General features: G+C 42.9%; 1 protein-coding gene across 2 annotated transcripts in view; it reads left to right on the forward strand.

Annotated features, from left to right (window-relative positions):
• Nucleotides 1-26,716, forward strand: part of LOC137627911 (uncharacterized) — a 62,197-nt gene that overhangs the window by 31,463 nt on the left and 4,018 nt on the right. For both annotated transcript variants that reach the window (XM_068359362.1, XM_068359363.1), the window contains exons 4-7: nt 5,027-5,191; nt 5,819-6,011; nt 9,622-9,773; nt 24,308-24,497. In XM_068359362.1, coding sequence (XP_068215463.1) covers nt 5,027-5,191; nt 5,819-6,011; nt 9,622-9,773; nt 24,308-24,497 — 700 coding nt within the window. The remainder of the gene's footprint in view (nt 1-5,026; nt 5,192-5,818; nt 6,012-9,621; nt 9,774-24,307; nt 24,498-26,716) is intronic.

Here is a 26,716-nt window from a genome sequence, read left to right on the forward strand (position 1 = left end):
CTACACTCCCTCCACCTACACTCGCTCCGCCTGATCACAGTACCATCTGCCAGGCGTACGATGTTGTGGACTCTACTACAGTCCATGCAAGCACAGCTTTCGGACTTGATGCGTGAGTGTCGGGCTGAGAGTGTTGCTCCTCCGCCTCCGCCTACACTCCCTCCACCTACACTCGCTCCGCCTGATCGCAGTATCACCTGCCAGCAGTTCCACCTGCCAGGCGTACGATGTTGAGCCACGTGCTGAGTTTGCTGCTCCCTGTGGTGTTCAGCCTCCGCCTTCCTTAAGGCAACCTTTACATTGGGATCAGGAGGATTATACCTCTCTTCCTCCGCCTCCACTTGCTGCTCCACCAGTGATGCAACACTCGGTTGAGGTACAACAACCTCTCCCGTCCATGAGTCAGTCTCCTCAGCTCTTGCTGCAGCGAGCTCAACCCTCCACAAGGCAAGCACCACAACACCTTAGCCTTGCGCCTCAGGAGCCTCAGCTTGCGAGACATTTACCCTGTTCTGCGCAGCCTCTTCCTCATCGCGCTCCGCTCACACCACAGGAACTGGAACTTGCTACTCCGCTTCCGCCAACCGCTCAGCAAGCGCAACCCTTGGGTTCAACCACTCATGCTAGGAGTCAGCCTCCTCCACCCATGCGCCTTCCTTCTGCTTGTCTTTTATTCAGCCTTTGCAGACTGAGCCTCAGGTGTTCCCTCATCGGAGTCTTGAAGAGGAAACCACAACTATTGTTGTTCCAGCTCGTTCTGACTCTGCTGTTCAGCATACCTTACCTCCATTTTCATACCAACTAGCACTGGTCATGGAATTTCTGAGAAATGTTAAACGCCATGCACAGGCTCTGCTTACTACATGCTCAGCATTCAGCATGCTCTGCATTCAGCATGCTCTGCATACAACATGCTCTGCATACAGCATGCTCTGCATTCAGCATGCTCTGCATACAACATGCTCTACATACAGCATGCTCTGCATACAGCATACTCTGCATACATCATGCTCTGCATACCTTACCGCATGCTTCTCAACACATCTTGGGTTGTTGCCAACTCACTAGACTGTCAAGCAGTTTCATAACGTTGCCTTCTAGTCTGCTGCTTTTGCACCAGTGAACCCTCACTCAGAGAACTTAGCTTTTCTAGGATAAGGTCCCTGTAGATGAGAAAGTTCTTTTCTCCCTCCTTCTGATATTCCCTTGAGGACTCTGTCATTTGGAGGGAGCCTTTAGCTGCATAACCTCTTATGGACTTTTATTTAAGCATAACATGCTTACAGGGAAGGTAATGGTTCCACTTCAGCCGCTAATCCCGTCTGTTACCACACCTGCTCCCATAGACCTTGAGCTGTGTTGCATGACATGCAGTCCAAGCTTAGTCCTTGTTAGAGGATTTTTTGTTTACGGAGTCAATGTGTCACGGGGAAGACGTTCAACAACCAACAGAAGGGACTTGTTGTGACGCAGTGCGGCAACCTCAGCAACCCGTTAAGGAGTTGTCTGTACGACCCAGACAGTCTAGACAGATTCGGGTTGTCACTGTACTTCCTCGCTTGCCCATGATTGACAGTTTACAGACTGTGCAGTAGTATCATGATCTTGTGTCCGGCTCCGTCAGACGACTGGCTTTTAAGAGCTCCCACAAGTCGTCGCTGTCTGGAGATTTTCAAATGGACTATGGATCTGACCAAGGAACTGGGCCTCCTGGTCAATTTTGAGGAGTCTCAGCTCGTTCCATCCCAGACCATTGTCTCCTTGGGTATGGATCTTCAGAGTCGAGCTTTTCGGACTTGTCCGTCGGCCCCAAGGATCTTCCAAGCCCTAGAATGCATCCAGAGCATGCTGAGAAGGAACCGATGCTTAGTCAGGCAGTGGATGAGTCTAACAGGGACACTTTCATCGCTGGCCCTGTTCATCGAGTTAGGGAGACTCCACCTCCGCCCCCTTCAGTATCATCTAGCTGCTCACTGGATAAAGGACATGACGCTAGAGACGGGCTCAGTTCCTGTTTCCGAAGAGATGAGGTCTACTCTAACGTGGTGGAAGAACAGCATTCTTCTCAAGGAAGGTCTACCATTGGCTGTTCAGACCCTCGACCACCGTCTCTTCTCGGACGCATCGGACACGGGCTGGGGTGCGACACTGGACGGACAGGAATGCTCGGGAACATGGAATCAGGAGCAATGGACACTTCACATCTATTGCAAGGAGTTGTTGGCAGTTCATCTGGCCTTGATAAACTTCAAGTCCCTCCAGCTTAACAAGGTGGTGGAGGTGAACTCCGACTACACCACAGCCTTGGCTTACATCTCCAAGCAGGGAGGGACTCATTCGAGGAAGTTGTTCGAGATCACAAGGGACCTCCTCATTTGGTCAAAAGATCGAAAGCTCACGCTGGTAACGAGGCTCATTCAGGGCGATATGAAAATGTCATGGCAGATCGCCTCAGCCGGAAGGGTCAGGTCTTCCCCACAGAGTGGACCCTTCACAAGAATGTTTGCAGCAGACTTTGGGCCCGGTGGGGTCAGCCAACCATAGATCTATTCGCTACCTCGATGACCAAGAGGCTCCTCTTGTATTGTTCTCCGATTCCAGACCCAGCAGCAGTTCGCGTGGATGCCTTTCTGCTGGATTGGTCCCATCTCGACCTGTATGCATTCCCACCGTTCAAGATTGTCAACAGGGTACTTCAGAAGTTCGCCTCTCACAAAGGGACACGGCTGACGTTGGTTGCTCCCCTCTGGCCCGCGAGAGAATGGTTCACCGAGGTACTGCAATGGCTGGTCGACGTTCCCAGGACTCTTCCTCCTAGAGTGGACCTTCTGCGTCAACCTCACGTAAAGAAGGTACACCCAAACCTCCACGCTCTTCGTCTGACTGCCTTCAGACTATCGAAAGACTCTCAAGAGCTAGAGGCTTTTCGAAGGAGGCAGCCAGAGCGATTGCCAGAGCAAGGACGACATCCACTCTCAGAGTCTATCAGTCTTAATGGGAAGTCTTCCGAAGCTGGTGCAAGGCCAATGCAGTTTCCTCAACCAGTACCACTGTAACCCAGATTGCTGACTTCCTGTTACATCTAAGGAACGTAAGATCCCTATCAGCTCCTACGATCAAGGGTTACAGAAGTATGTTGGCAGCGGTTTTCCGCCACAGAGGCTTGGATCTTTCCTCCAACAAAGATCTACAGGACCTCCTTAGGTCTTTTGAGACCTCAAAGGAACGTCGGTTGTCCACTCCAGGCTGGAATCTAGACGTGGTCCTAAGGTTCCTAATGTCATCAGGATTTGAACCGCTCCAATCAGCCTCTTTTAAGGACCTCACATTAAAAACTCTTTTCCTCGTGTGCTTAGCAACAGGTAAAAGAGTAAGTGAGATCCACGCCTTCAGCAGGAACATAGGTTTCACATCTGAAACGGCTACATGTTCCTTGCAGCTCGGTTTTTTGGCTAAAAACGAGCTTCCTTCCCGTCCTTGGCCTAAGTCGTTCGAGATCCCAAGCCTGTCCAACATGGTGGGGAACGAACTGGAGAGAGTACTTTGCCCAGTTAGAGCTCTTAAGTACTATCTAAGAAGGTCAAAACCATTACGAGGACAATCAGAAGCCTTATGGTGTGCTATCAAGAAGCCTTCTCTACCAATGTCTAAGAACTCAGTTTCTTACTACATCAGGCTTCTGATTAGAGAAGCAAATTCTCATCTGAAGGAAGAAGACCTTGCTTTGCTGAAGGTAAGGACACATGAAGTGAGAGCTGTGGCTACTTCAGTGGCCTTCAAACAGAACCGTTCTCTGCAGAGTGTTATGGATGCAACCTATTGGAGAAGCAAGTCAGTGTTCGCATCATTCTATCTCAAAGATGTCCAGTCTCTTTACGAGTACTGCTACACCCTGGGTCCATTCGTAGCAACGAATGCAGTAGTAGGCGAGGGCTCAGCCACTACATTCCCATAATCCCATAACTTTTTAACCTTTCTCTTGAATACTTTTTATGGGTTGTACGGTCGGCTAAGAAGCCTTCCACATCCTTGTTGATTTGGCGGGTGGTCAATTCTTTCTTGAGAAGCGCCAAGGTTAAAGGTTGTGATGAGGTCCTTTAGTATGGGTTGCAGCCCTGTATACTTTAGCACCTTTGAGTTGATTCAGCCTCCCAAGAGGAACGCTGCGCTCAGTAAGGAAGACGATCTTATTAAAGGCAGAGTAACGGTTCAAGTCGACTTCCTTACCAGGTACTTATTATTTCATTGTTATTGTGGATAACTGATTATATGAAATACGGGATACTTAGCTATCCTTTAGTCTTGTACACTGGTTTTTCACCCACCCCCCTGGGTGTGAATCAGCTACATGATTATCGGGTAAGTTTAATATTGAAAAATGTTATTTTTATTAATAAAATAAATTTTTGAATATACTTACCCGATAATCATGATTTAATCGACCCTCCCTTCCTCCCCATAGAGAACCAGTGGACCGAGGAATAATTGAGGAGGTGTCAACAAGAAGTACTTGAGTACCTGGCCACAGGTGGCGCTGGTAAATACACCCCCTTCTAGTATTGTGATAGCTGGCGTATCCCTCCATAGAATTCTGTCGGGCAACGGAGTTGACAGCTACATGATTATCGGGTAAGTATATTCAAAAATTTATTTTATTAATAAAAATAACATATTACTGTATTACAGTATTATGGTTTTATTATTTTAATTATTATTACTGTACTATTAGATTCTTCATTCAATCTACCTCATGATAAAGTACTAATACCTTGGGTTATTCTAATTAGCTTTCTACTGTAATTTCTCATCATTGCCCTTATTTTCATTGAATATTGAAAGGCAAATCTATGATTTGTGTACATTGACATACTGAATTTATATTACAAAATTCATATATTATATTCAAGTGGAGATTTCAGCTTGTATTGAGATGTTAATATTTTGCTTATTTCAGTTCATTGATTACTGCCAGCTTTTGTAATTGTTCAGCATATTTCATGGTACAGTGTATCGATTGTTTTATCAGGAATCCCGTGATAATTGCCAGTGGTTTGCTGCAAAAGCAACTAAAGAAGATTTGGAAGACTTCCCACAGATTACACCAACCGTGACGCGAATAATGAATCAAAATGGATATATTTCTGAGATTCAACCTGGGAAAGGTGTCATTTTATTTGAATTTCAAAATAGGGTAAGTAAACATTAAGTTTTAAAACTTAAGGCTAATTTTTCATTACCAACTCATGGTTAGGGGACATTTCATCACTTGTCATTTAATCGCCCGACACTATCATACGACATTTGATCATCCGTCAGATTATCATCAGACAATTCTTCACCTGACATTTCATCACCAGCACATTTCATCTTGACTTTTCATCATCAGTACATTTTGTCATCAAAACTTTTCATCTCTTTTATCTTAATAGACTGTATCAACATATTATTCAAAGACAAAACACACAAAAAGCATGTACAAATACTATAAAACAAAAATATAATTATGAATTTCCATTCTAAAATTCATATTACCATATTTATCCGTGTATATAATTGAAAAAGTATAGATGGCACAACTTTAAAAGTCCTAACTGTTCATTTAACATCTTAAAATACACTTAAGAATTCTTAATTGTCTGTTTTTTCATAAGAAACTTAAATTCAATTTACAGTAAGGTATTAATGTTGAATTTAATGAATACAGTAAAGTATATTTCCAATAGACTTTTCTATTAAGGAGCTTAATTTTTTTTCATTCAGTGCCCTGAAATTTAGTGAGGATTTAAATTCATGTTATACAGTTGTGTTTGTATTTCAGGAAGAAAGGGTTTTCTTCATGCGTTCAAAATTCTACTACTTTGGAAAACGTCCCGCGGGGAAGCACAGTCTAAGAGAATTCTTAAGTGAAAATGACCCATTGCAGTTTGATGCAGAACAGTGTGAACCGAATGAAGATAATTTCAAATGCAACTGGTTTGCTTGTTTAGTATGGAAAGGAAAGAAACCTCAAGGTAAGTTGTCAATTTGATACATATATCTTATCAGAGGAAAATTTTTCTTCATTGTAATTCAGATTTAGTTGTAATTTTTGAGGTCTTTGAAAAGAAATGTTACAACTTGAATTTATTTGAAGAGGAGGTAGTTCCGTTTTCAGATATTTGAACTTTTTGGGTTAGGTTTATTTAATGTACAGAGTAGTGAAAAAAAAGCTCATTAGATTTGAGACAGTGTTAGGTAAGAAAAGGGTGTTGTAAAGTTGGTAAAGATGCTAACAAGGGGAGTTTTTTAGTTGGTCATATATAAAGGAGTAATCAAGAATAGTAAGAGTGAGGTGAAAATCTGCTTGAGTGGCAGTAAAACAAGGCATGATAGTACGGACATACTGATTTAAGATTGGATGACAAGTGTAGTAAAAAACAGGAAAAAAATAGTAATGGAAGTTAATGTCCATACAGATAACTCATAAAAATTCGGTATAAGCTGGAGGGTGAGAACGGGTGTAAGAAATGATTTAGCAGCTAGAGTGGATATGAATTTGTTAAGGTGGTTTGGCCATGTTGAGAGAATGGAAAATGGCTGTCTGCTAAAGAAGGGGATGAATGCAAGAGTTGACGGAAGTAGTACAAGAGGAAGACCAAGGTTTTTGTGGATGGATGGAGTGAAGAAATCTCTGGGTGATAGGAGGATAGATGTGAGAGAGGCAAGAGAGCGTGCTAGAAATAGGAATAAATGGTGAGCAATTGTGACCCAGTTCCGGTAGGCCCTGCTGCTTCCGGTTGCCTTAGATGACCGTGGAGGTAGCAGCAGTAGGGGATTCAGTGTTATGAAGCTTCATCGGTGGTAGATAACAGGGGAGGGTGGGCTGTGGCACCCTAGCTGTACCAGCCGAACTCGGTTGAGTCCCTCATCAGGCTGGGAGGAGCGTAGAGAGGAAAGGTCCCCTTTTTTTTATTTGTTTGATGTCAGCTGCCCCCAAAAATTGGGGGAAGTGCCTGGGTATATAGATATTCAAGTATTGCTGTCATTTATTCATTTCCACCCACTCATCCTTCAATCATTGTTATAGAGTCTGGTCCAAACTTTTCCTATGCTTCTGCCAAAGCTATTAGTACCTATAATTTGGGATTGAATCACATCTTCAAGAAGATGCTATTACTTTCATTGGAGAGCCCAAAGTCTTTGAAGATTTAAACTTAGATTCTGGCAATTAGTTGAGTTTAGAGGAGCTGTTTTGCTTTTGTTGAAATAGCATTTTTTTTCTCCATAGATTTCAAGAATCAGTGAGGCTTTTAGTAGTCACAGTATTCTCCTGGACAGAAGACAAGGATGTCAAAATTGTTTCAAGGTTTATCTTCTAAGGGGACCCAGTAGTAGGTGGTTGCAACAGGAATATATTATATGCTACAATCAGGTTGATCCACCTCAAAGTTAACTGAGCCCTGTGGCAAATGTGATCTGTCCTAGATGGACCTTAACTATAAACTTCAAAATTATTCCTTAGCCCATCAAGACATTATATCTTAATGCAGATACTTTGGTGCATCCTTGTGATGGACTGGAAGTGTACACATTTCATCTTTTCTGTATGGTCAAGTCTGTTCTAGACAAAGTCTTATCCTTCATGACTGCTATTCTAATAGCCTATCTTTAGCCTCAGAAAGTGTGGTTTATTAACTCTTGGACCTTAGACAGAATTCCTTTGCAGCTTTTCCAAAGTTGAACAAGCTTCTTTGTCACCCTCACTTCCTCTGATTCCACTGCAATCAAGTAGTATAAATCTTGACATCTAGAGATTAGCAAGCAGGGTTTGTGGTGGCGTATGTGGTAACATCCCTGACTGGCAATTGCTAGACTAGGGTTCGAGTCCTGGTCAAACTCGTGAGTTCCTTTGGTCGCTGCAACCTCACCATCCTTTTGAGATAAGGATGGGGTGTTTGGGGGAGTCTATAAGGCTATCTGCTGAGTCATCAGCAGCCATTACCTGGCCCTCCCTGGTTCTAGCTTGGGTGGAGAGAGGCTTGGGTGCTGACCATATGTATATATGGTCAGTCTCTAGGGCATTGTCCTGCTTGATAGGGCAATGTCACTGTCCCTTGCCTCTACCAATCATGAGTGAACTTTGAAGGCTTTGTAGTGGAGGCAGCATAGGGTATCTCCATACTTGTTGCAGCCAAATAAAGAATTTCAGTAATTGGTGTCTTGACAGAGTTATTGATATAACCATTGCCACTTTTCAATACATAGCAGATTTACTTTTATTCTTCTGGTGTTGAAAGACATCCTTTTCAATAATTGACTAACACAGGTATCCTTTTAGGTAAGCCTTTGAATCCTATGGTATAAACATAGCTTATTCAGTGGATTTAAGTATTTATGTAAGTATTTTGAGGAGGTTACCAAGAAGCCCTTATCCCTTCCCCTAGGTTGTAGCTCCCTAGAAACCTCATGGAACCTTTTGATTGGTCTTCCTATTTCAATTCCATATCAAAGATACAGTAGTCTTTCTACTGAAGTTTGTGGTTTCTAGACTATGGCAAGTTGAAAGTGTTCTTAGGTCAAGTAACACAGAGGGAGGTGAAGTAAACTTTTCTATCTTTTTTCAGTTGATTTTGTCACAAAGATAGAATGTACAACATAGCCAAGATTGAATTATTATGCCTATTGCCATCCAAAGGGTTTTTCTTCTTTGCTCTGTAGGAGCCATTTGCTTTTAGCTGAAGAGAACCAAAGAGTCCAGAGAGGCTGTAAAGGCTCTTTCTTTCTATTTGGTCATGGAACGACAAAGACTACTACTAGCTTGGTTCTGGCAGGTTATCTTTAGATTTTATGAGAATTTGATCGATGATGAGACAGCACAAGTTCAATGTTTATTTTCATCTTTATTTAATTGGTGATGCTTTCTTTCATTTGCTTTTATGTAATTGTGACTCATTAAATATCCAAAAATATATTTGTTCCAACACGGTTACTTACCTAGAACTACCTTCTTAGGAGTTACTGGTTAACTCTACCTAACCGACCAGCTTTTTGTATAGTTTATCTCCCTCTTCCCGTTTTCTACGGGGTCAACCTCTGGCAGTGTGGTACGTGCCCCGAGGCGACCCCGGGGTCAGGCAGCGTGCTAGCTCAGGTCGAATCGCCAGTAAGTTTCTGGTCGCGACGCGATAAACATCTCGCCGCGCTCTCTCTTACCTTGTGCGACCCTTGTGTCCCCCGATCCTTTGTGCTTACCGCGTGTTGCCCACGTGTTTTCAATTTCACTTTCCCGTTTCATCCTTGTGTCTCTTGGTGTGTTAGCTTTGTGTTATGGAGCATCCTCGTCGTTGGCCTGGGCCTGTGGCTGGGAAGTCTTGCGGGGCTTTCCTCTCCAAGCCTGAGGTTGATCCCCACTCCCTGTGTTCCACGTGTAGGGGGAAAGCGTGTTCCCCTACCTCTACGTGCCCGGAGTGTGCTTCATTAAATACCCAAAAATATATTTAAGGAACTTTAACACCTTGTGAATAATCAAATTCAAGACCTAAACTAGATAATATAAAAGATTGACTTATTTGGATTACATATTTTGTTAGTTACAAACATATACTGATGCATCAGGTAGTATGTAACTTTATTCTTCCACAGTTGCTGCTTCGTGGACTCCAATTTCGGGCATTGATGATATATCTGCGGATGACAGTGCTAGTAATGTCAGTGGCGTTGGACGAGAGACCTTTGGTGAGGAGTTCCCTACTCTTGGACTTCCTCGTTCTGTGACTGAAAAGCAAGGTTATAAGGTAAAAGGCATTTTTTTGTTTTTGTTTCAAGTGTATTAGATTTAGATAGTGTAGTTAAGAGTCACTTTTTTAATACATTAGTATTTGATGAAGACTTACAAGACAAAACCATCACTGAAATATATAATTTTTGACAAAAATACACTGGAGGAAGGTGATAAGGAAGAAAGACTTAGTTCAATGCCAAAATAAACAAAAGAATAAAAAGTTGGTTAATGAACTAGCAGTAAAAACGTAAAGATAAATACCAAGCCGTTATAAAACACATAAAGTAATGGAGGAACTTTACTTATTTCTCAAAATGAACACAAAGGAATAAACCTAAGACCTATCAGGATTTAAAGTTAGCAAGACTACCAATTAGTTGCTAACTATGGGTAAAACAAAACGCTAACCATCCTAATGACTTGGAAGATATACCTCACTAGAATTTAAAAATTTATCCATGAATCTACTTTAAACTTAGACATTCTTGAACACTAAAAAACATTTATAATGTGAAGTCTTTAACCCTTTTACCCCCAAAGGACGTACTGGTACGTTTCACAAAAGCCATCCCTTTACCCCCATGGACATACCGGTACGTCCTTGCAAAAAAAATGCTATAAAAATTATTTTTCAATATTTAACTTAGCCGGTGATTATATAGCTGCAACTCTGTTGCCCGACAGACAACTCTACGGTAAAAACTCGCCAGCGATCGCTACACAGGTTGCGGGTGTGCCCAACAGCGCCATCTGTCGTCCAGATACCCAGTACTCAATGTAAACAAAGACTCAATTTTCTCTCTGTCGAGCTATCGACAAGACGTACTTACTCGCTGTTGCTAAACTGGAGTTTTTTCACAACTAATTGGTGAAGTACTTTATTCTAGTTTTATCTTCATCTTAAATCTTGAACTCGTTTTGGATAGATTTAATTATGGTGACAAAGAGAGTATGGACTTTCTTTCACTTTTAAATGGCCGACCCTTCCCTTAGACGGAAGTGTGTTTAGGCTTTTAGTAATTATATCACGTTATAGATTTTCCTCTATATATTTTATATCTCTCTGCCTTTATTAGGCCTCTTCGATTAACTTTCCATTTATTATAAACATATAAAAATAATTTTAATGTTTTGTTCATATAGACCTTTCCTGAGAGTAGGCGTTCCTAACTTGGAAACCGAAGTTAATCAACGTTGAGCCCTTTATATCGTAATTAGCTTTTAAAGAGCTAAGGATTTAAAACTTTTTAAAGGTAATATTTTATGAAAGAATTTCTTTGATAGTCTTCGTACTGTTTTCAAAGATGAACTAACGTATAGTTTATTTATGCTACGCAGTTGTTGACGTTCAGGACGTTCAACATGCGCTCTATCGTTACGATAGAGAGAGAGTGTATCACGGTTTCACTTTGCAGTAAGAGTAAATCGATTCTGACGTTTTGTTCATTCTTTCTTCGCTTAAATGTTTTAAATTCTATTTTAAAGGAACTTTTTATTTGAAAAACCTTTCAGTTTTTTTTCCTTTAGTCAAATAACATGTTTTTTTTTGACGAAATATAATTGGGCTCTTCTCTTAGGTGCGAAATCAAGAGAGAAAGAGAGAGAGAGATAGAGACGGAGGGAGAGAGAGGAGAGAAAACGTTCCGTTCAAGCGGGTAACGTTGTTCTCGAGTTACTCTCGTCCCTAGTCGCTGTACGGGGAGGAAGGATAAAACGTTTTAGTTTTTTATTCTCGTCCCCAGGCTATGTGCGGTGAGAGATTGAAAACGTAGTTATATGAACTAGTGTTTAGTCTCTTTCCCAGCCACTGATTTTTTTTATCTTAAAATATGTTTTCTGTTTTTTGCTGGTATTAATGAGCTTGCATTATACGACTGATTTCGCAATTACTACCTTTTAATGAAGGGTAGAATTGCGTGTTTCAGGTAGAAATCAGTAAAAGTTTCGATTTCAGGGAAATAAGTGCAAAACAGAAAATCGAAGTGATAAAGTGATATGCGCAAAGTGTTACAGTGTTGCGTCCGAGGGTTCGTCTGTTCGTGCCTGTCGTTCACCTAGTCCGGGACCTCTTACATGCTCCCAAGCCCAGGGGAGAAGTAATGTCAAACGACTTATGGGTTCGAGAGGCCTTGACCAACGAACAGACGTTTTCCCTCTATGGTATCGGGTGTATCTTACCAAGATCTCCCCTACCATAAGACGAGAGAGACGTTGTTTCTCCTCGTCATCCGAAGGCTTTTCGCATAAGAAACCTGTCACAAGGTTTCGAAGCCCTTAAGCGAAAGTCAGTCCTTTCAGGACAGGTCCAGCGTCCTGGTTACAACCATTAGGACAGCTCTGACCCTATGCAGTCATCGGATAACTGCTCGCCGCCTAACAAAAGCGTAACAGACTCCGAGAGTCTTTTTTTGTAGGCAAAGTGTTGCGGTCACAGACGTTACCCTCGTCTCTTACCACAACCATTTCCGTTGATCCTTAATGGGTTGTATGGCAAGACATGCAGTACTGTATATGCTTGCCTCCCTTATGGAAGACTATTCTGCCGATTAGTCCGTTGAGTCTAGCCGTTTATCTCATCGATATCCTGGCTTTCAGCCAACCTAACGTTCCTTTGTGCTTACTGTTGACGTTGGCGTAGCTTAGTCACGTCAGTCAGGTTGTTTAGAACCACACTCGATGCGGTCTCGTGTGGTTTTTCAGCCGCATTTGGACGTTAGGCCACTTGCTGATGCTCCTGTTGACGTTCAAGACGTTCACTAACAATCGGAGTTGACTTGTTTTGACGCTGTGCGTCAACCTCCGCATTTTAGAGTTGTTTTGACTGCTCAGTCTAGGCAGTCAAAGCAGTCTCGAGTGGACGCTGTGCGTCCTCACGCACCTGTTGTGGTTGACAGTTCAGTTGTTGACAGTTCACAGACTGTCAAGCAGTTACATGACGTTGCGTTCTGGTCCGCTACTAATGCACCAGTGAGTGTGGACTCTGCTTGTAAAGCATTGCCACCACGGTAGGTCTCTCCCTTGCTTGAGACTCAGCTTTTATCGGACAAGGTTCCTGTAGATGAGGAAGTTGCTGTTCCCCCTCCTACTGATATTCCCTTGAGGACTCTGTCAGATGGAGAGGAGCCTAAAGCTGCTTAGCCTCCTATGGACTTTAATTAAATCATGATGATTTTTTTTAAGGATCTTTGTCCGGATCTTTTTGTAACTGCTGCTCCTCGTTCGCCTAAACGTCAGAGCTTACACTAGGCCTAGCTACTTCGAAGCCGTTGTTTTTAAGCTAGTGCTCTCTCGCTCTCCTAGAGAGCTTTACGTTGGCTAGGCGACTGGTTTTTCACCAGGAGGAGTTTGGGGGATACAGCCTTTGCTTTCCCTTCTTTTAAACTGGTTTATAGAGCGAGAGTCTGATATGACACAAGAGAAGTTCTCGGCTTGGGAGTTCATGCCTCTGCCCAGATAGACTTCTCAATTCTCGTAGACTCTCCCTGGCGCCTGGCCAGGAGACGCTCCAAGTTGTTTACAGGTCAACTTCACAGCTGTTTTCGAGCCTTTGAAGTTTTGCTGTACAATTATGTCACGCATAACAAGGCTTTCAGGGATGGTAAACGGTACCGCCTCAGTCGCTAACCCCGTCTGTCGCCACACCTGCTCCCGTAGACCCTAAATGGGCTTTGCTGCAAGATATGCAGTCCAAGCTTGCGTCCTTGATAGAGGACTTTAATGCGGAGAAGGTTGCTACCGAACCTTCTGGCCAACAACCTTCCAACCGGTCGGTTGTGCGCCCTGTTGACGCTGAGGTAACCTACTCGCGTCTGCCAGTTGAGGTGGTTCCTCCACCGATGCGACCCAGTGTGGGTTGCCAGCCGCACGTTGACGTTAAGCGACGCTCGGAGGTGGTTGTTGACGTTCAGGACGTTCAACAACCAGCAGAGGTGACTTGTTTTGACGCAGTGCGTCAACCTCAGCAACCCGGTAGGGTGTTGACTGCACAACCCAGACGGTCTAGACAGTCTCGGGTTGACGCTGTGCTTCCTCGCGCACCCATGGTTGTTGACAGTTCACAGACTGTGCAGCAGTTCCATGATATTGCGTCCGGCTCCATCACGCATCCACCAGTGCGACCGGACTCAGCGAGCCAGACGTTGCCCACTCCGTTGCCGTTTCCTCATCAGTTTTCGGATGAGGAACCCTCTGATGAGGACGTTGCTGAACAACAAGACGATCAGCCCCCAGAATAGATCAAGCCCTGCTATCCATCCAAAAGATGCTGAAGAAGGAACGCTGCTCAGTCAGGCTGTGGGTGAGTCTGGTAGGGACGCTGTCATCCGTGGAACAATTTGTGTCACTAGGAAGACTACACCTCCGTCCTCTTCAATACCATCTATCTTTTCACTGGAAAAAGGACAAGACGCTAGAAGCGGTCTCGATCCCGGTTTCCGAAAAGATGAAGTCTTGTCTGACTTGGTGGAAGGACAATATCAACCTAAGAGAGGGTCTTCCCCTGGCTGTTCAGACTCCCAACCACGTTCTCTTCTCGGACGCATCGGACGTGGGCTGGGGCGCGACACTAGACGGTCGGGAATGCTCAGGACTGTGGAACTCGAGTCAGAGGAGCATGCATATCAACTGCAAGGAGCTGTTGCCAGTACATCTGGCCTTGAAAAGCTTCAAGTCTCTCCTTCGAGGCAAAGTGGTGGAAGTTAACTCGGACATCACCACGGCCTTGGCGTACATCTCCAAACAAGGAGGTACCCACTCACTGACGTTGTACGAGATCACAAGGGACCTGCTCATCTGGTCAAAAGGTCAAGACATCTCCCTAGTAACGAGGTTCATCCAAGGCGACTTGAACGTCATAGCAGATTGTCTCAGTCGGAAAGGGCAAGTAATTCCAACCGAATGGACCCTCCACAAGGATGTGTGCAAGAGACTTTGGGCCACTTGGGGTAAAACCATCCATAGATCTCTTTGCAACCTCGCTGACCAAGAGGCTTCCAATCTATTGCTCTCCAGTCCCGGACCCAGCAGCAATACATATAGATGCTTTCCTCCTAGATTGGTCACATCTGGATCTCTACGCATTCCCACCGTTCAAGATTGTCAACAAGGTACTGCAGAAGTTCGCCTCTCACGAAGGGACAAGGTTGACGTTAGTTGCTTCCCTCTGGCCCGCGAGAGAATGGTTCACCGAGGTACTTCGATGGCTAGTAGACGTTCCCTGTAGTCTTCCTCTAAGGGTAGACCTTCTACGTCAGCCACACGTAAAGAAGGTACTCCAAAGCCTCCACGCTCTTCGTCTGACTGCCTTCAGACTATCGAAAGACTCTCGAGAGCTAGAGGCTTTTCGAAGGAAGCAGCCAGTGCGATTGCTAGAGCAAGGAGAATTTCTTCCATTAGAGTCTACCAATCGAAGTGGGAAGTCTTCCGAGACTGGTGCAAGTCAGTTTCTGTATCCTCGACTAGTACCTCTGTAGCTCAAATAGCTGTTTTTCTCTTATACCTGAGAAAAGGACGATCCCTTTCAGCTCCCACTATCAAGGGCTACAGAAGCATGTTGGCATCGGTCTTCCGGCATAGAGGCTTAGATCTTTCCAAACATAAAGATCTGCAAGACCTCCTTAAGTCTTTTGAGACCACCAAGGAGCGTCGTTTGGCTACCCCTGGATGGAATTTAGACGTGGTACTAAGATTCTTCATGTCAGACAGGTTGGAGCCGTTACAATCAGCCTCCCTGAAAGATCTCACTCTTAAGACTCTTTTCCTGGTATGCTTAGCCTCGGCTAAAAGAGTCAGTGAGATTCATGCCTTCAGCAAGAACATAGGATTTTCGTCAGAAAAAGCCACTTGTTCGCTACAACTTGGTTTTCTAGCCAAAAATGAGCTGCCTTCTCGGCCTTGGCCTAAATCTTTCGATATCCCCAGCTTATCGGAGATCGTAGGCAATGAACTAGAAAGAGTCTTATGCCCTGTTAGAGCTCTTAAGTTCTATTTAAAGCGTACTAAACCTTTACAAGGCCAATCTGAAGCTTTATGGTGTTCAGTTAAGAAACCATCCTTGCCTTTGTCAAAGAATGCTTGGTCAGACTTTATCAGATTGTTAATACGAGAAGCTCATTCACATCTGAGTGAGGTAGACCGAACTTTGCTTAAGGTGAAGACGCACGAAGTTAGAGCTGTAACAACTTCCGTGGCCTTTAAGCAAAATATATCTCTGCAAAGTATAATGGACGCAACCTATTGGAGAAGCAAGTCAGTGTTCGCGTCATTTTACTTGAAAGATGTCCAGTCTCTTTACAAGAACTGCTACACACTGGGACCATTCGTAGCAGCGAGTGCAGTAGTGGGTGAGGGCTCAACCACTACAATTCCCTAATTCCATACCCTTTTAATCTTTCTCTTGAAATGTTTTTATTGTTGTTTTTTGGGTTGTCCGGAAGGCTAAGAAGCCTTTCGCATCCTGGTTGATTTGGCGGGTGGTCAAAGTCATTTCTTGAGAGCGCCTAGATTAGGGGTTTTGATGAGGTCCTGTTGTATGGGTTGCAACCCTTGATACTTCAGATCCTAGGGGTCGATCAGCATCCTAAGAGGATCGCGAGGCTCCGTAAGGAAGACGTACTTATAAGGCAGAGTAATCGTTCAAGTCGACTTCCTTACCAGGTACCTATTTATTTTATTTTTGTTATTTTGATAACTTCTAAAATGAAATAAAAACTCTTAGCTCATAAAAGTGTAAACATATATTGCTGGTCTCTACCCACCCCCCTGGGTGTGAATCAGCTATATAATCACCGGCTAAGTTAAATATTGAAAAATGTTATTTTGATAATAAAATAAATTTTTGAATATACTTACCCAGTGATTATAAATTAAAGGACCCTCCCTTCCTCCCCAATAGAGACGCAGTGGGACGAGGAGAAAATTGAGTCTTTGTTTACATTGAGTACTGGGTATCTGGACGACAGATGGCGCTGTTGGGCACACCCGCAACCTGTGTAGCGATCGCTGGCGAGTTTTTACCGTAGAGTTGTCTGTCGGGCAACAGAGTTGCAGCTATATAATCACCGGGTAAGTATATTCAAAAATTTATTTTATTATCAAAATAACATTTTTTCCATATTTTTGTAAAAAATTCAGGCATTTTCCAAGAGAATGAGACTGACCTGACCTCTTTATGACAAAAATTAAGGCTGTTAGAGCAATTTAAAAAAAATATACTGCAAAATGTGCTGGGAAAAAAATAACCCCCTGGGGGTTAAGGGTTGGAAATTTCCAAAGAGCCTGGGGTTAAAAGGGTTAAAAATTTATCCATGAATCTAGTTTAAACTTAGACATTCTTGAACACTAAAAAACATTTATAATGTGAAGTCTTTAAGCAATCTTGTCTTGCTGGTAAAGAATACTTGTAATTACATACTGTAAATAATGAAATAATTGCTACCGTTTGATGATGCTGAAAGCAGTTTGGCAAATTAAACCGTAAATGGTTAATGAGGTAGGTTTGGATCTACCATGTCAGTGCAGTACTTGCTTACCACCCTTAATTATTCTTCCCTTAGAAATTATTTTCTGGAAACATTTCCTCTACAAGCAAGTCAGACACCACGGTATAAGTAATGTAACGAATTTGTCAAGGAACAAATTGAATGAGAAGCCATGATTTTTTATTTTTTTTTTACATTTTCAATATTTGATATTTTCCAAAATCTTGAAAGTTCAATTGTGCAATTTTTTATGCTTGTAAAGTAGACAACTGTTTATCGTGTAATTTCTTCTTTTCATCATAATTTTTCAGTAGTGGTTTTATGTAGTCTCTTTTAAGGAATTTGGAAAAGTAAAGTTGTGCATTTTACAAATAGTGATTAGTTATGTACATAACTGTAAAATATATTTTTCAATATTAATCTTACCCGATGATCATGTAGCTGTCAACTCTGTTGCCCGACAGAAATCTACGGTCGGGATACGCCAGCGATCGCTATACAGGTGGGGGTGTACACAACAGCGCCATCTGTGAGCAGGTACTCGAGTACTTCTTGTCAACAAGAACTCAATTTTTCCTCTGTCGTGCCACCGGCTAGACCTACCTTGGATACGCTGTTGATTCTGGAGTTATTGTTCACGATTTGGTGATGTATTTGCTCTAGAGTTTAGCCTTCGCTATTCAGGAAGCTTTATCATTAGCTTAGCTAGCTTTTGGAATTAATTTGATTTAATTATGGTGACGAAGAGAGTATGGACTCTCTTTCACTTTTAAATGGCCGACCCTTCCCTTAGACGGAAGTGTTGGTGTCGAAGAGAGTATAGACTCTCTTTCACTTTTTATACCCACCCTTCCCTTAGACGGAAGTGTGTTTAGGTTTTTGGTAATTTTGCTTAACAAAGTTATAGATTTATTTTATATCTCTCCGCCATTTATAGGCCTCTTCGATTAACTTCCATTTATTATAAACTTATAAAAATTAATTTTTATGTTTGTTTATATGCGACCTTTCCTAATAGTAGGCGGTCCTTACTTGGAACCGAAGTTAATTAACATTGAGCCCGTCATATCGTTTTTCCTGTTAAGAATTTATGCTATTTTAATTTTAATGTTTTTGAAAGAATTTCTTTGATAGTCTCGTACTGTTTTCAAAGTTGAACTAACGTTTTGTTTAGTCTCTGCAGTTGTTGACGTTCAGAACGTTCAACTTGCGCTCTATCGTTACGATAGAGAGAGAGTATTTCACGGTTTCACGTTGCAGTAAGAGTAAACCGATTCTAGCGTTTCGTTCATTCTTTCTTAGCTTAAATGGTTTTAATTCTAATAAAGGAACTTTTTATTTGGGAAACCTTTCAGTTTTTTTCCTTTAACAAATAATATGTTTTAACGATATATATAATTGGGCTCATCTCTCAGGTTCTAAGTCAAGAGAGAGAGAGAGAGAGATAGAGACGGAGGGAGAGAGAGGAGGATAAACGTTTCGTTCAAGCGGGTAACGTTGTTCTCGTTTTTTTTGCTCTTCTCCCTAGTCGCTATAGGGGAAGAAGGTAAAACGTTTCTAGAGTTTTTTCTTGTTCCCAGGCTTTATGCGGTGAGAGATTTTAAACGTAGTTTATTTGATCTAGTGTTTAGTCTCTTTTCCAGCCACTGAATTCTTTATCTTTCATTATGTTTTTCTGTTACATTGTAATACTGTTTTCGCAATACTACCTTTTATTGAAGGATAGGATTGCGTGTTTCAGGTACAAACCACTTAAAGTTTCGAGTTCAGTGAAATAAGTGCAAACAGAAAATCAAAAGTGATAAAGTGATATGCGCAGTGTTACAGTGTTGCGTTCGAGGGTTCGTCTGTTCGTGCCAGTTGTTCACCTAGTCCGATACCTCTTACAAGCTCCCAAGCCCAGGGGAGAAGTAATGTCGAAGGACTTATGGGTTCCACAGGCCTTGATCAACGAACAGACGTTTCCCTCCGTGGTTTCGGGTGTATCTACACACGTTGCCGACGTGATCACCCCATCCACACAAAGACGAGAGAGCCCATTTATTCCTCGTCTGCGGAAGAGGTTTCTCGCAGAAACCATGGACCAAATCTTGCAGCTTTTAAGTGCAAGTCGGTCCCTTCCGCGCAAGTCCAACGGCCTAGGTGTAGCCACTGGGTCAGTTCGGACTTGCTGCAGTACGACAACTGCACACCTCCCAAGAGAGGCAAGGTGGTACCGCAACAGGCAGTAACTCCGTCTGTTGCCGCACCAGCGGTTTTAGACCCTCAGTCACAACGGACAGTAGCTCCGTTTGTTGTTGTCTTTCATAGACCCTAGTGGTCCATGCTGCAGACTATACAGTCTCAGCTTGCTCCTTCATGCAGGAGTATCATGCTGGAAGGTTGACAATGCACCTGTTAACCTATAACCCGCCGAGGTTGTGCGCTCAGCAGATACTGCGGCTGCCTGCTCCCACCCTCCACCTGTGAGAGCTCCACCACCGATGCGCAGTCCACCCTGCCAGACGCATGTTCTTGCTGCACCATCTGCTAACATGCGTGAGCTACCGCTTCAGCAGTGGGAAGGTTCTGTAGAGCTGCCGGGTTCCAGCACTATGCGGCATTCTCCGCAGCCCATGCAGCATGCTCTGCATACCTTACAGCATGCTCCGCATACCATGCAGCATGCTCTGCATACCTTACAGCATGCTCCACATACCATGCAGCATGAGCCGCATACCTTGCAGCATGCTCCGCATACCATACCGCATGCTCCTCAACCCACCGCAGCCCCTCCCATGCTCCAGCACTCTGCTTTTGTTGTTGCCAGCTCCCACACTCCGACTGCGGAGAAGGTTGACGATGCACCCGTGGGCCTACACCTCCCACGGTTGTGCGCCCGGCATGGCTTCCTGCTCTCACACTCTTGTTGTGAGAGCTCCTCCACCCATGCACAAGTCAACCCTGCCAGATGTATGATGACTCCCACACACAGAGCACTCCGTTGCCGTGCGTGAGCTACCACAAGCTGCCGTGTTTTGACACGGTGTGTCAGCCACCGCAACACACTGTGGTTACCGCCACTCGCCAGCAGCAAACTAGTCAGTCAGGAGTTGAGGCTTCCCCACACAACTTTGGTTGTTGCCAACTCAAAAACTGTCATACAGTTACATGACGTTGCCTTCTGGTCTGCTACTTATACACCAGTGCTGTATGTCCTCACGCTCCTGTTGTGGTTGACAGTTCAGTTTTTGACAGTTCACAGACTGTCAAGCAGTTTCATAACGTTGCCTTCTGGTCTGCTGCTTTTGCACCAGTGAAACCCTCACTGAGAGAACCTAGCTTTTCTCGGATATGGTTCCTGTAGATGAGAAAGTGCTGTTCTCCCTCCTTCTGATATTCCCTTGAGGACTCTGTCATTTGGAGAGGAGCCTTAAGCTGCTTAGCCTCCTATGGACTTTTATTTAAGCATAACATGCTTCCAGGGAGGGTAAATGGTTCCGCTTCAGTCGCTAACCCCGTCTGTTGCCACACCTGCTCCCATAGACCTTGGGCTTTGTTGCAAGACATGCAGTCCAAGCTTAGTCCTTGATAGAGGATTTTTTACGGAGTCAGTGTGTCACTGGGAAGACGTTCAACAACCAGCAGAGGTGACTTGTTGTGACGCAGTGCGGCAACCTCAGCAACCCGATAAGGAGTTGTCTGTACTACCCAGACAGTCTAGACAGTTTCGGGTTGTCGCTGTACTTCCTCGCTTCCCCATGGTTGACAGTTCTCAGACTGTGCAGCAGTACCATGATCTTGTGTCCGGCTCCGTCACGCATCCACCAGTGCCACCGGATTCAGCGAGTCAGACGTTGCCCACTCCGTTGCCGTTTCCTCATCAGTTTCGGATGAGGAACCCTCTGATGAGGACATGGCTGAACGAGAAGATCAATCCCCAGCCCTGCTATCCATCCAGAAGATGCTGAAGAAGGAATACGGCCCTGTCAGGCTGTGGATGAGTCTGGTTAGGACACTGTCATCCGTGGTGCATTTGGTGTCACTTGGAAGACTACACCTCCGTCCTCTTCGGTTTCATCTAGCTCTTCACTGGAAAAGGACAAGACGCTACAAGCGGTCTCGATCCCGGTTTCCGGAAGATAAGTCTGGTCTAACCTGAGGAAAGGACTTTATCAACCTTTTATAGGGTCTTCCCCTGACTGTTCAAACTCCCAACCACGTTCTCTTCTCAGACGCATCGGACGTAGGCTGGGGTGCGACCTTAGGCAGTAGGGAATGCTCGGGATTATGGAACTCGCGTCAAAGGACAATGCATTTTAACTGCAAGAAGCTTCTGGCAGTAAGTCTGACCTGGAAAAGCTTCAGGTCTCTCCTTCAAGACAAAGTAATGGAGGTCAACACGGACAACTCCCTGCTTTGATGTTCATCTCCTAGCAAGGAGGGACCTACTCTCTGACATGGTGCGAGTTCGCTAGTGACCTCCTCTCCTGTTCAACAGGTCTTGACTTTTCACTAGTAACAAATTTCTTCCAAGGCAACTTGAATGTCTTAGCAGTTTGTCTCAGTAGGAATGGACAATAATTCCAACATATTGGACCCTCCACAGAGATGTATGCAAGAGACTTTGGGTCACTTGGGGCCTTCCAACCATGGATCTCTTCGCAACCTCGATGTCCAAGAGGCTCTCAACAGACCCAGCAGTGGTTCTTTTAGATGCCTTTCTACTAGATTAGTCTCATCTAGATCTATATGCATTCCCTCCGTTCTAGTTTGTCAACAAGGTACTGCAGAAGTTCGCCTCTCACGTTGGGACAAAGTTGACACTAGTTGCTTCCCTCTGGCCCGCGAGAGAATAACTTACCGAGGTACTTCGATGGCTAGTAGACGTTCCCAGAACTCTTCCCCTAAGGGTGGACCTGCTACGTCTGCCACGCGTAAGAAGGTACTCCAAGGCCTCCACGCTCTTCGTCTCACTGCCTTCAGAGTATCGAAAGACTCTCGAGAACTAGAGGTTTTTCGAAGGAGGCAACCAGAGCGATTGTTAGAGCAAGGAGAACATCCACCCTTAGAGTCTACCAATCGAAGTGGGGAATCTTCCTAAACTGGTGCAAGTCAGTATCCGTATCCTCGACCAGTACCTCTGTAACTCAAATAGCTGACTTCCTCTTATATCTGAGAAAAGAGCGATCTCTTTCAGCTCCCACTTTCAAGGGTTACAGAAGCTTGTTGGCATCAGTCTTCCGTCACAGAGGCTTAGATCTTTTTAACAATAAAGATCTACAGGACCTCCTTAAGTCTTTTGAGACCACGAAGGAGCGTCGTTTGGTTACACCTGGTTGGAATTTAGACGTGGTTCTAAGATTCCTTATGTTAGACAGGTTCGAACCACTTCAATCAGCCTCCCTGAAAGATCTCACCTTTAAGACTCTTTTCCTGATATGCTTTACCAGCTAAAAGAGTCAGTGAGATTCATGCCTTCAGCAAGAACATCGGATTTTCATCCGAAACGGCTACATGTTCTACATCTTGGTTTTCTAGCCAAACACGAGCTGCCTTCTCGGCCTTGACCAATATCGTTCGTTATTCCAAACTTATCGATATGGTTGGAAAGGAACTAGAAAGAGTATTATGTCCTGTAGAGCTCTTAAGTTCTTTTTTAAAAAACCTTTATGAGGCCCGTCTGAAGCTTTATGGTGTTCAGTTAAGAATTCATCTTTGCCTATGTCAGAGAATTCTTTATTCTATTATTTTCAGACTGTTAATACGAGAAGCTCATTCCCTTCTGAATGAGGAAGACCAAGCTTGGCTGAAGGTAAGGACACACGAAGTTAGAGCTATCACAACTTCCGTGACCTTTTAATAAAATAGATCTCTGCAAAATATTTTCGACGCAACCTTTTGGAAAAGCTAATCAGTGTTCGCGTCTTTTATCTTAAGAATGTCCAGTCTCTTTACGAGAACTGCTACACTCTGGGACCATTCGTAGCAACGAGTGCAGTAGTGGTGGGGGCTCCACCACTACAATTCCCTAATTCCAGAACCTTTTTAATCTTTCTCTTGAAATATTTCTGGGTTGTCCGGAAGGCTAAGAAGCCTTCCGCATCCTGGTTGATTTGGCGGGTGGTCAAATTCTTTCTTGAGAAGCGCCTAGATTAGAGGTTGTGATGAGGTCCTTTAGTATGGGTTGCAGCCCTTAATACTTCAGCACCTAGGAGTCGCTCAGCATCCTAAGAGGATCGCTAGGCTCAGTAAGGAAGACGTACTTAAAAAGGCAGAGTAATGGTTCAAGTCGACTTCCTTACCAGGTACTTATTTATTTTATGTTTGTTATTTTGAATAACGGGTAAAATAAGATACGGGATACTTAGCTTCTTTGTTAACATGTATGCTGGTCTCCACCCACCACCCTGGGTGTGAATCAGCTACATGATCATCGGGTAAGATTAATATTGAAAAATGTTATTTTCATTAGTAAAATAAATTTTTGAATATACTTACCCGATGATCATGAATTTAAGGACCCGCCCTTCCTCCCCATAGAGAACCAGTGGACCGAGGAGAAAATTGAGTTCTTGTTGACAAGAAGTACTTGAGTACCTGCTCACAGATGGCGCTGTTGTGTACACCCCCACCTGTATAGCGATCGCTGGCGTATCCCGACCGTAGATTTCTGTCGGGCAACAGAGTTGACAGCTACATGATCATCGGGTAAGTATATTCAAAAATTTATTTTACTAATGAAAATAACATTTTTCGTTTACAGCAATTAGTACTCATTATAACAAAGTACCCTTCAAGCAAGAAATACCTACATTTTACCTTGAATTACAATGGTTAAATATTTTCTTTAACATTATCCTTCCCTTTTTTCTCTCCACTTTGCTGGCCAATTACAAACTTTTCCTTTCTACAATCTCAGTCTCTAGAAAAAAATACTTGAGCGTAGCACTATGAAAGTCTAGAAAATTATTCAGTATGCTCATTAATGATATGATTTTAGAAGGTTAGCAAAAATAAAGTTCAGTAGATAATATTGCCTTTTATAAATATAGTTTTTTAATTCCAAGAAATCTTATTTTTGTTACAGGCATTTGAAGTCAACAATGCTTTGAAGTCAGCGAAAGGCAATGTCTTGAGTTTATTCAATGAAGAATGTGGTATTGCACTTTGGATGGTTCGGAGAAATACCTGGGAGACTGTATTCTTTCATCGCAAAAATTCATTCTTAGACGATGTTTCCCTGAGTAATTATGATCTTCGAGAATCTTTTTCAGAAGGTAAGGGCTTTATCTTAAAATTTATTGATCCTAGTATTTGGTCAAATTGAACTCTGGAGTTATGAAAGACACTTGCTTGACAATTTTAACCCTTTTACCCCCAAAGGACGTACTGATACGTTTCACAAAAGCCATCCCTTTACCCCCATGGACGTACCGGTATGTCCTTGCAAAAAAAATGCTATAAATTTTTTTTTTTCATATTTTTGATAATTTTTTGAGAAAATTCAGGCATTTTTGAAGAGAATGAGACCAACCTGACAAAAATGAAGGCTGTTAGAGCAATTTAAAAAAAATATACTGTAAAATGTGCTGGGAAAAAAATAACCCCTTGGGGGTTAAGGGTTGGAAATTTCCAAATAGCCTGGGGGTAAAAGGGTTAATATCAACTCTATAATGTGAGGTGTATCAACAGAACCCTTACTGCTTGGCATAACCTTGAGTTATCCCAGGATTCTGAACAGGTCTGGTTATGTTAGGATCACTGCTCTTACCCAAAGGCTCACTGTCTTTATACTGTGTAAACAAAGCAAAATCAGCAAAACGCACTAGTGGACACCATTTTTTCACCATGTGGCAAGAACATCTAGTTACATATAAAAGCAGTGGAAGTTCCAGCCCGATGGATTACTTATTGTATAGAACAAAAGATTTACTGGAGGTGAAACATTGTAAGGTCATACCAGGAGACCATGTCAAGCTGAAAGAGATTGAACTATGTGGATAATTTAAGGTAAGAGTTTTAGAAGAAATAACACATGAAATTGAAGATGTTGATGTACGGTGGAACAGAATAATGGAAATAACACTGAGGGTTGACAAACAAATATTGATTGGGAGTAGTGGCAAGATGATGATAAACAATGAGGAGATGAAGGATGCAACAAAGCGAAAGACAGAATTTAGAAAAGGAGGGAAGAATCCCAGAATGGAAGAGAACTATAACTCATAAGGATGCAAATAAATTGTAGCAATTATTAAGGATAGAGCATATGATCAGCTTTACCAAGAGCTAGGTACCAAGGAAGGTCAAGGAGAGAGCTTTAAACTAGCACAAATAAGAAATAAGAGTACCAAGGACATACTTACTTTAAGGGCTGCTTTTCTGGTCCTATACAGCAGGGGAACCCTTCTCTCTACAGGATCTCCACAGTCATTTTATCATGTTTGTTCGAAAGCATTCAACATTTCACATTGCTCGTTTATTGTTCAAATCCACTCTATCAAAGCACTTGAGAACAAGAAAAGAATGAAAGAGGAGATTGACACCTAATTTCAGGACCAGACACAGAAATAACAAAGCTTAGGTTAAAGAGCATTGGGAAAGATGAAAAACAGTAAAGTGGTAGGACTGGATAACATACTTGTAGAAAACTTTAAGGCTCTTGATGAGGAAGGAATTGACATGTTGTTAATGAAAAAGATTATGAAAAGTGATATGATGCCTGAAAAATGAAGAGAAAAAAAATTCTATATTCAAAGAGAAAGGGAACATTCAGTGATGTGAAAATGACAGAGATCAAGCTCATGTCACATATGCTAAAAGTATTTGAAAGAATTATGGATGGAAGATTATATCGACAAGTTTTCATTGGTAGACATCAGATGGATTCATGAATGGTCTCAGTACTCTAGATAGTGATTTTTTTCAGATAGATTATAAAAAAGTACATGGAGTATGAAGTAGGAGATGAATAAAAGAAGTATTGAAATAAAAGCTCAAGATAGAGACGACAGGCAAAATTTAATTGAGGCTCTTAGTGTCTGTAGGTGTAGAAGATGATGATGACTGTGTAGAGAGAAGCAAAACACCATAATAGACCTTGAGAAGACATGATAGAGTACCACGCCAGGAAATATAGAGCTGTCTCAAGGAGAGGGGAGTGACAGAGAAGTATATTAGAATGTTCAAGGAGCTATATTGACATGTAAAGACCAGTGTCATATCTACAGTTGCAAGAGCAGAAAATTTTCAGGGTGGGATTGAGCCCATGTCTGTTTAATATTATTTTAGATGTGCTAACAAATGATGTCAGGGAGGAGCCACAATGGTGTTGGTTCTATGCAGATGGCCGGGTCTAATTAGCCAAATACAGAAGAACTGAAAATGAACCTTGAAAGATAACAACATGCCTTGTAAAGAAGAAGGTTAAGGATAAGAAGGAAAAAGACAGAACATGTCATATGACATCTGAATTGGATGGCAATCAGCAAACCAC

Source organism: Palaemon carinicauda, chromosome 35 (assembly GCF_036898095.1).
Source record: "Palaemon carinicauda isolate YSFRI2023 chromosome 35, ASM3689809v2, whole genome shotgun sequence".
Taxonomy (NCBI): Eukaryota; Metazoa; Arthropoda; class Malacostraca; order Decapoda; family Palaemonidae; genus Palaemon; species Palaemon carinicauda.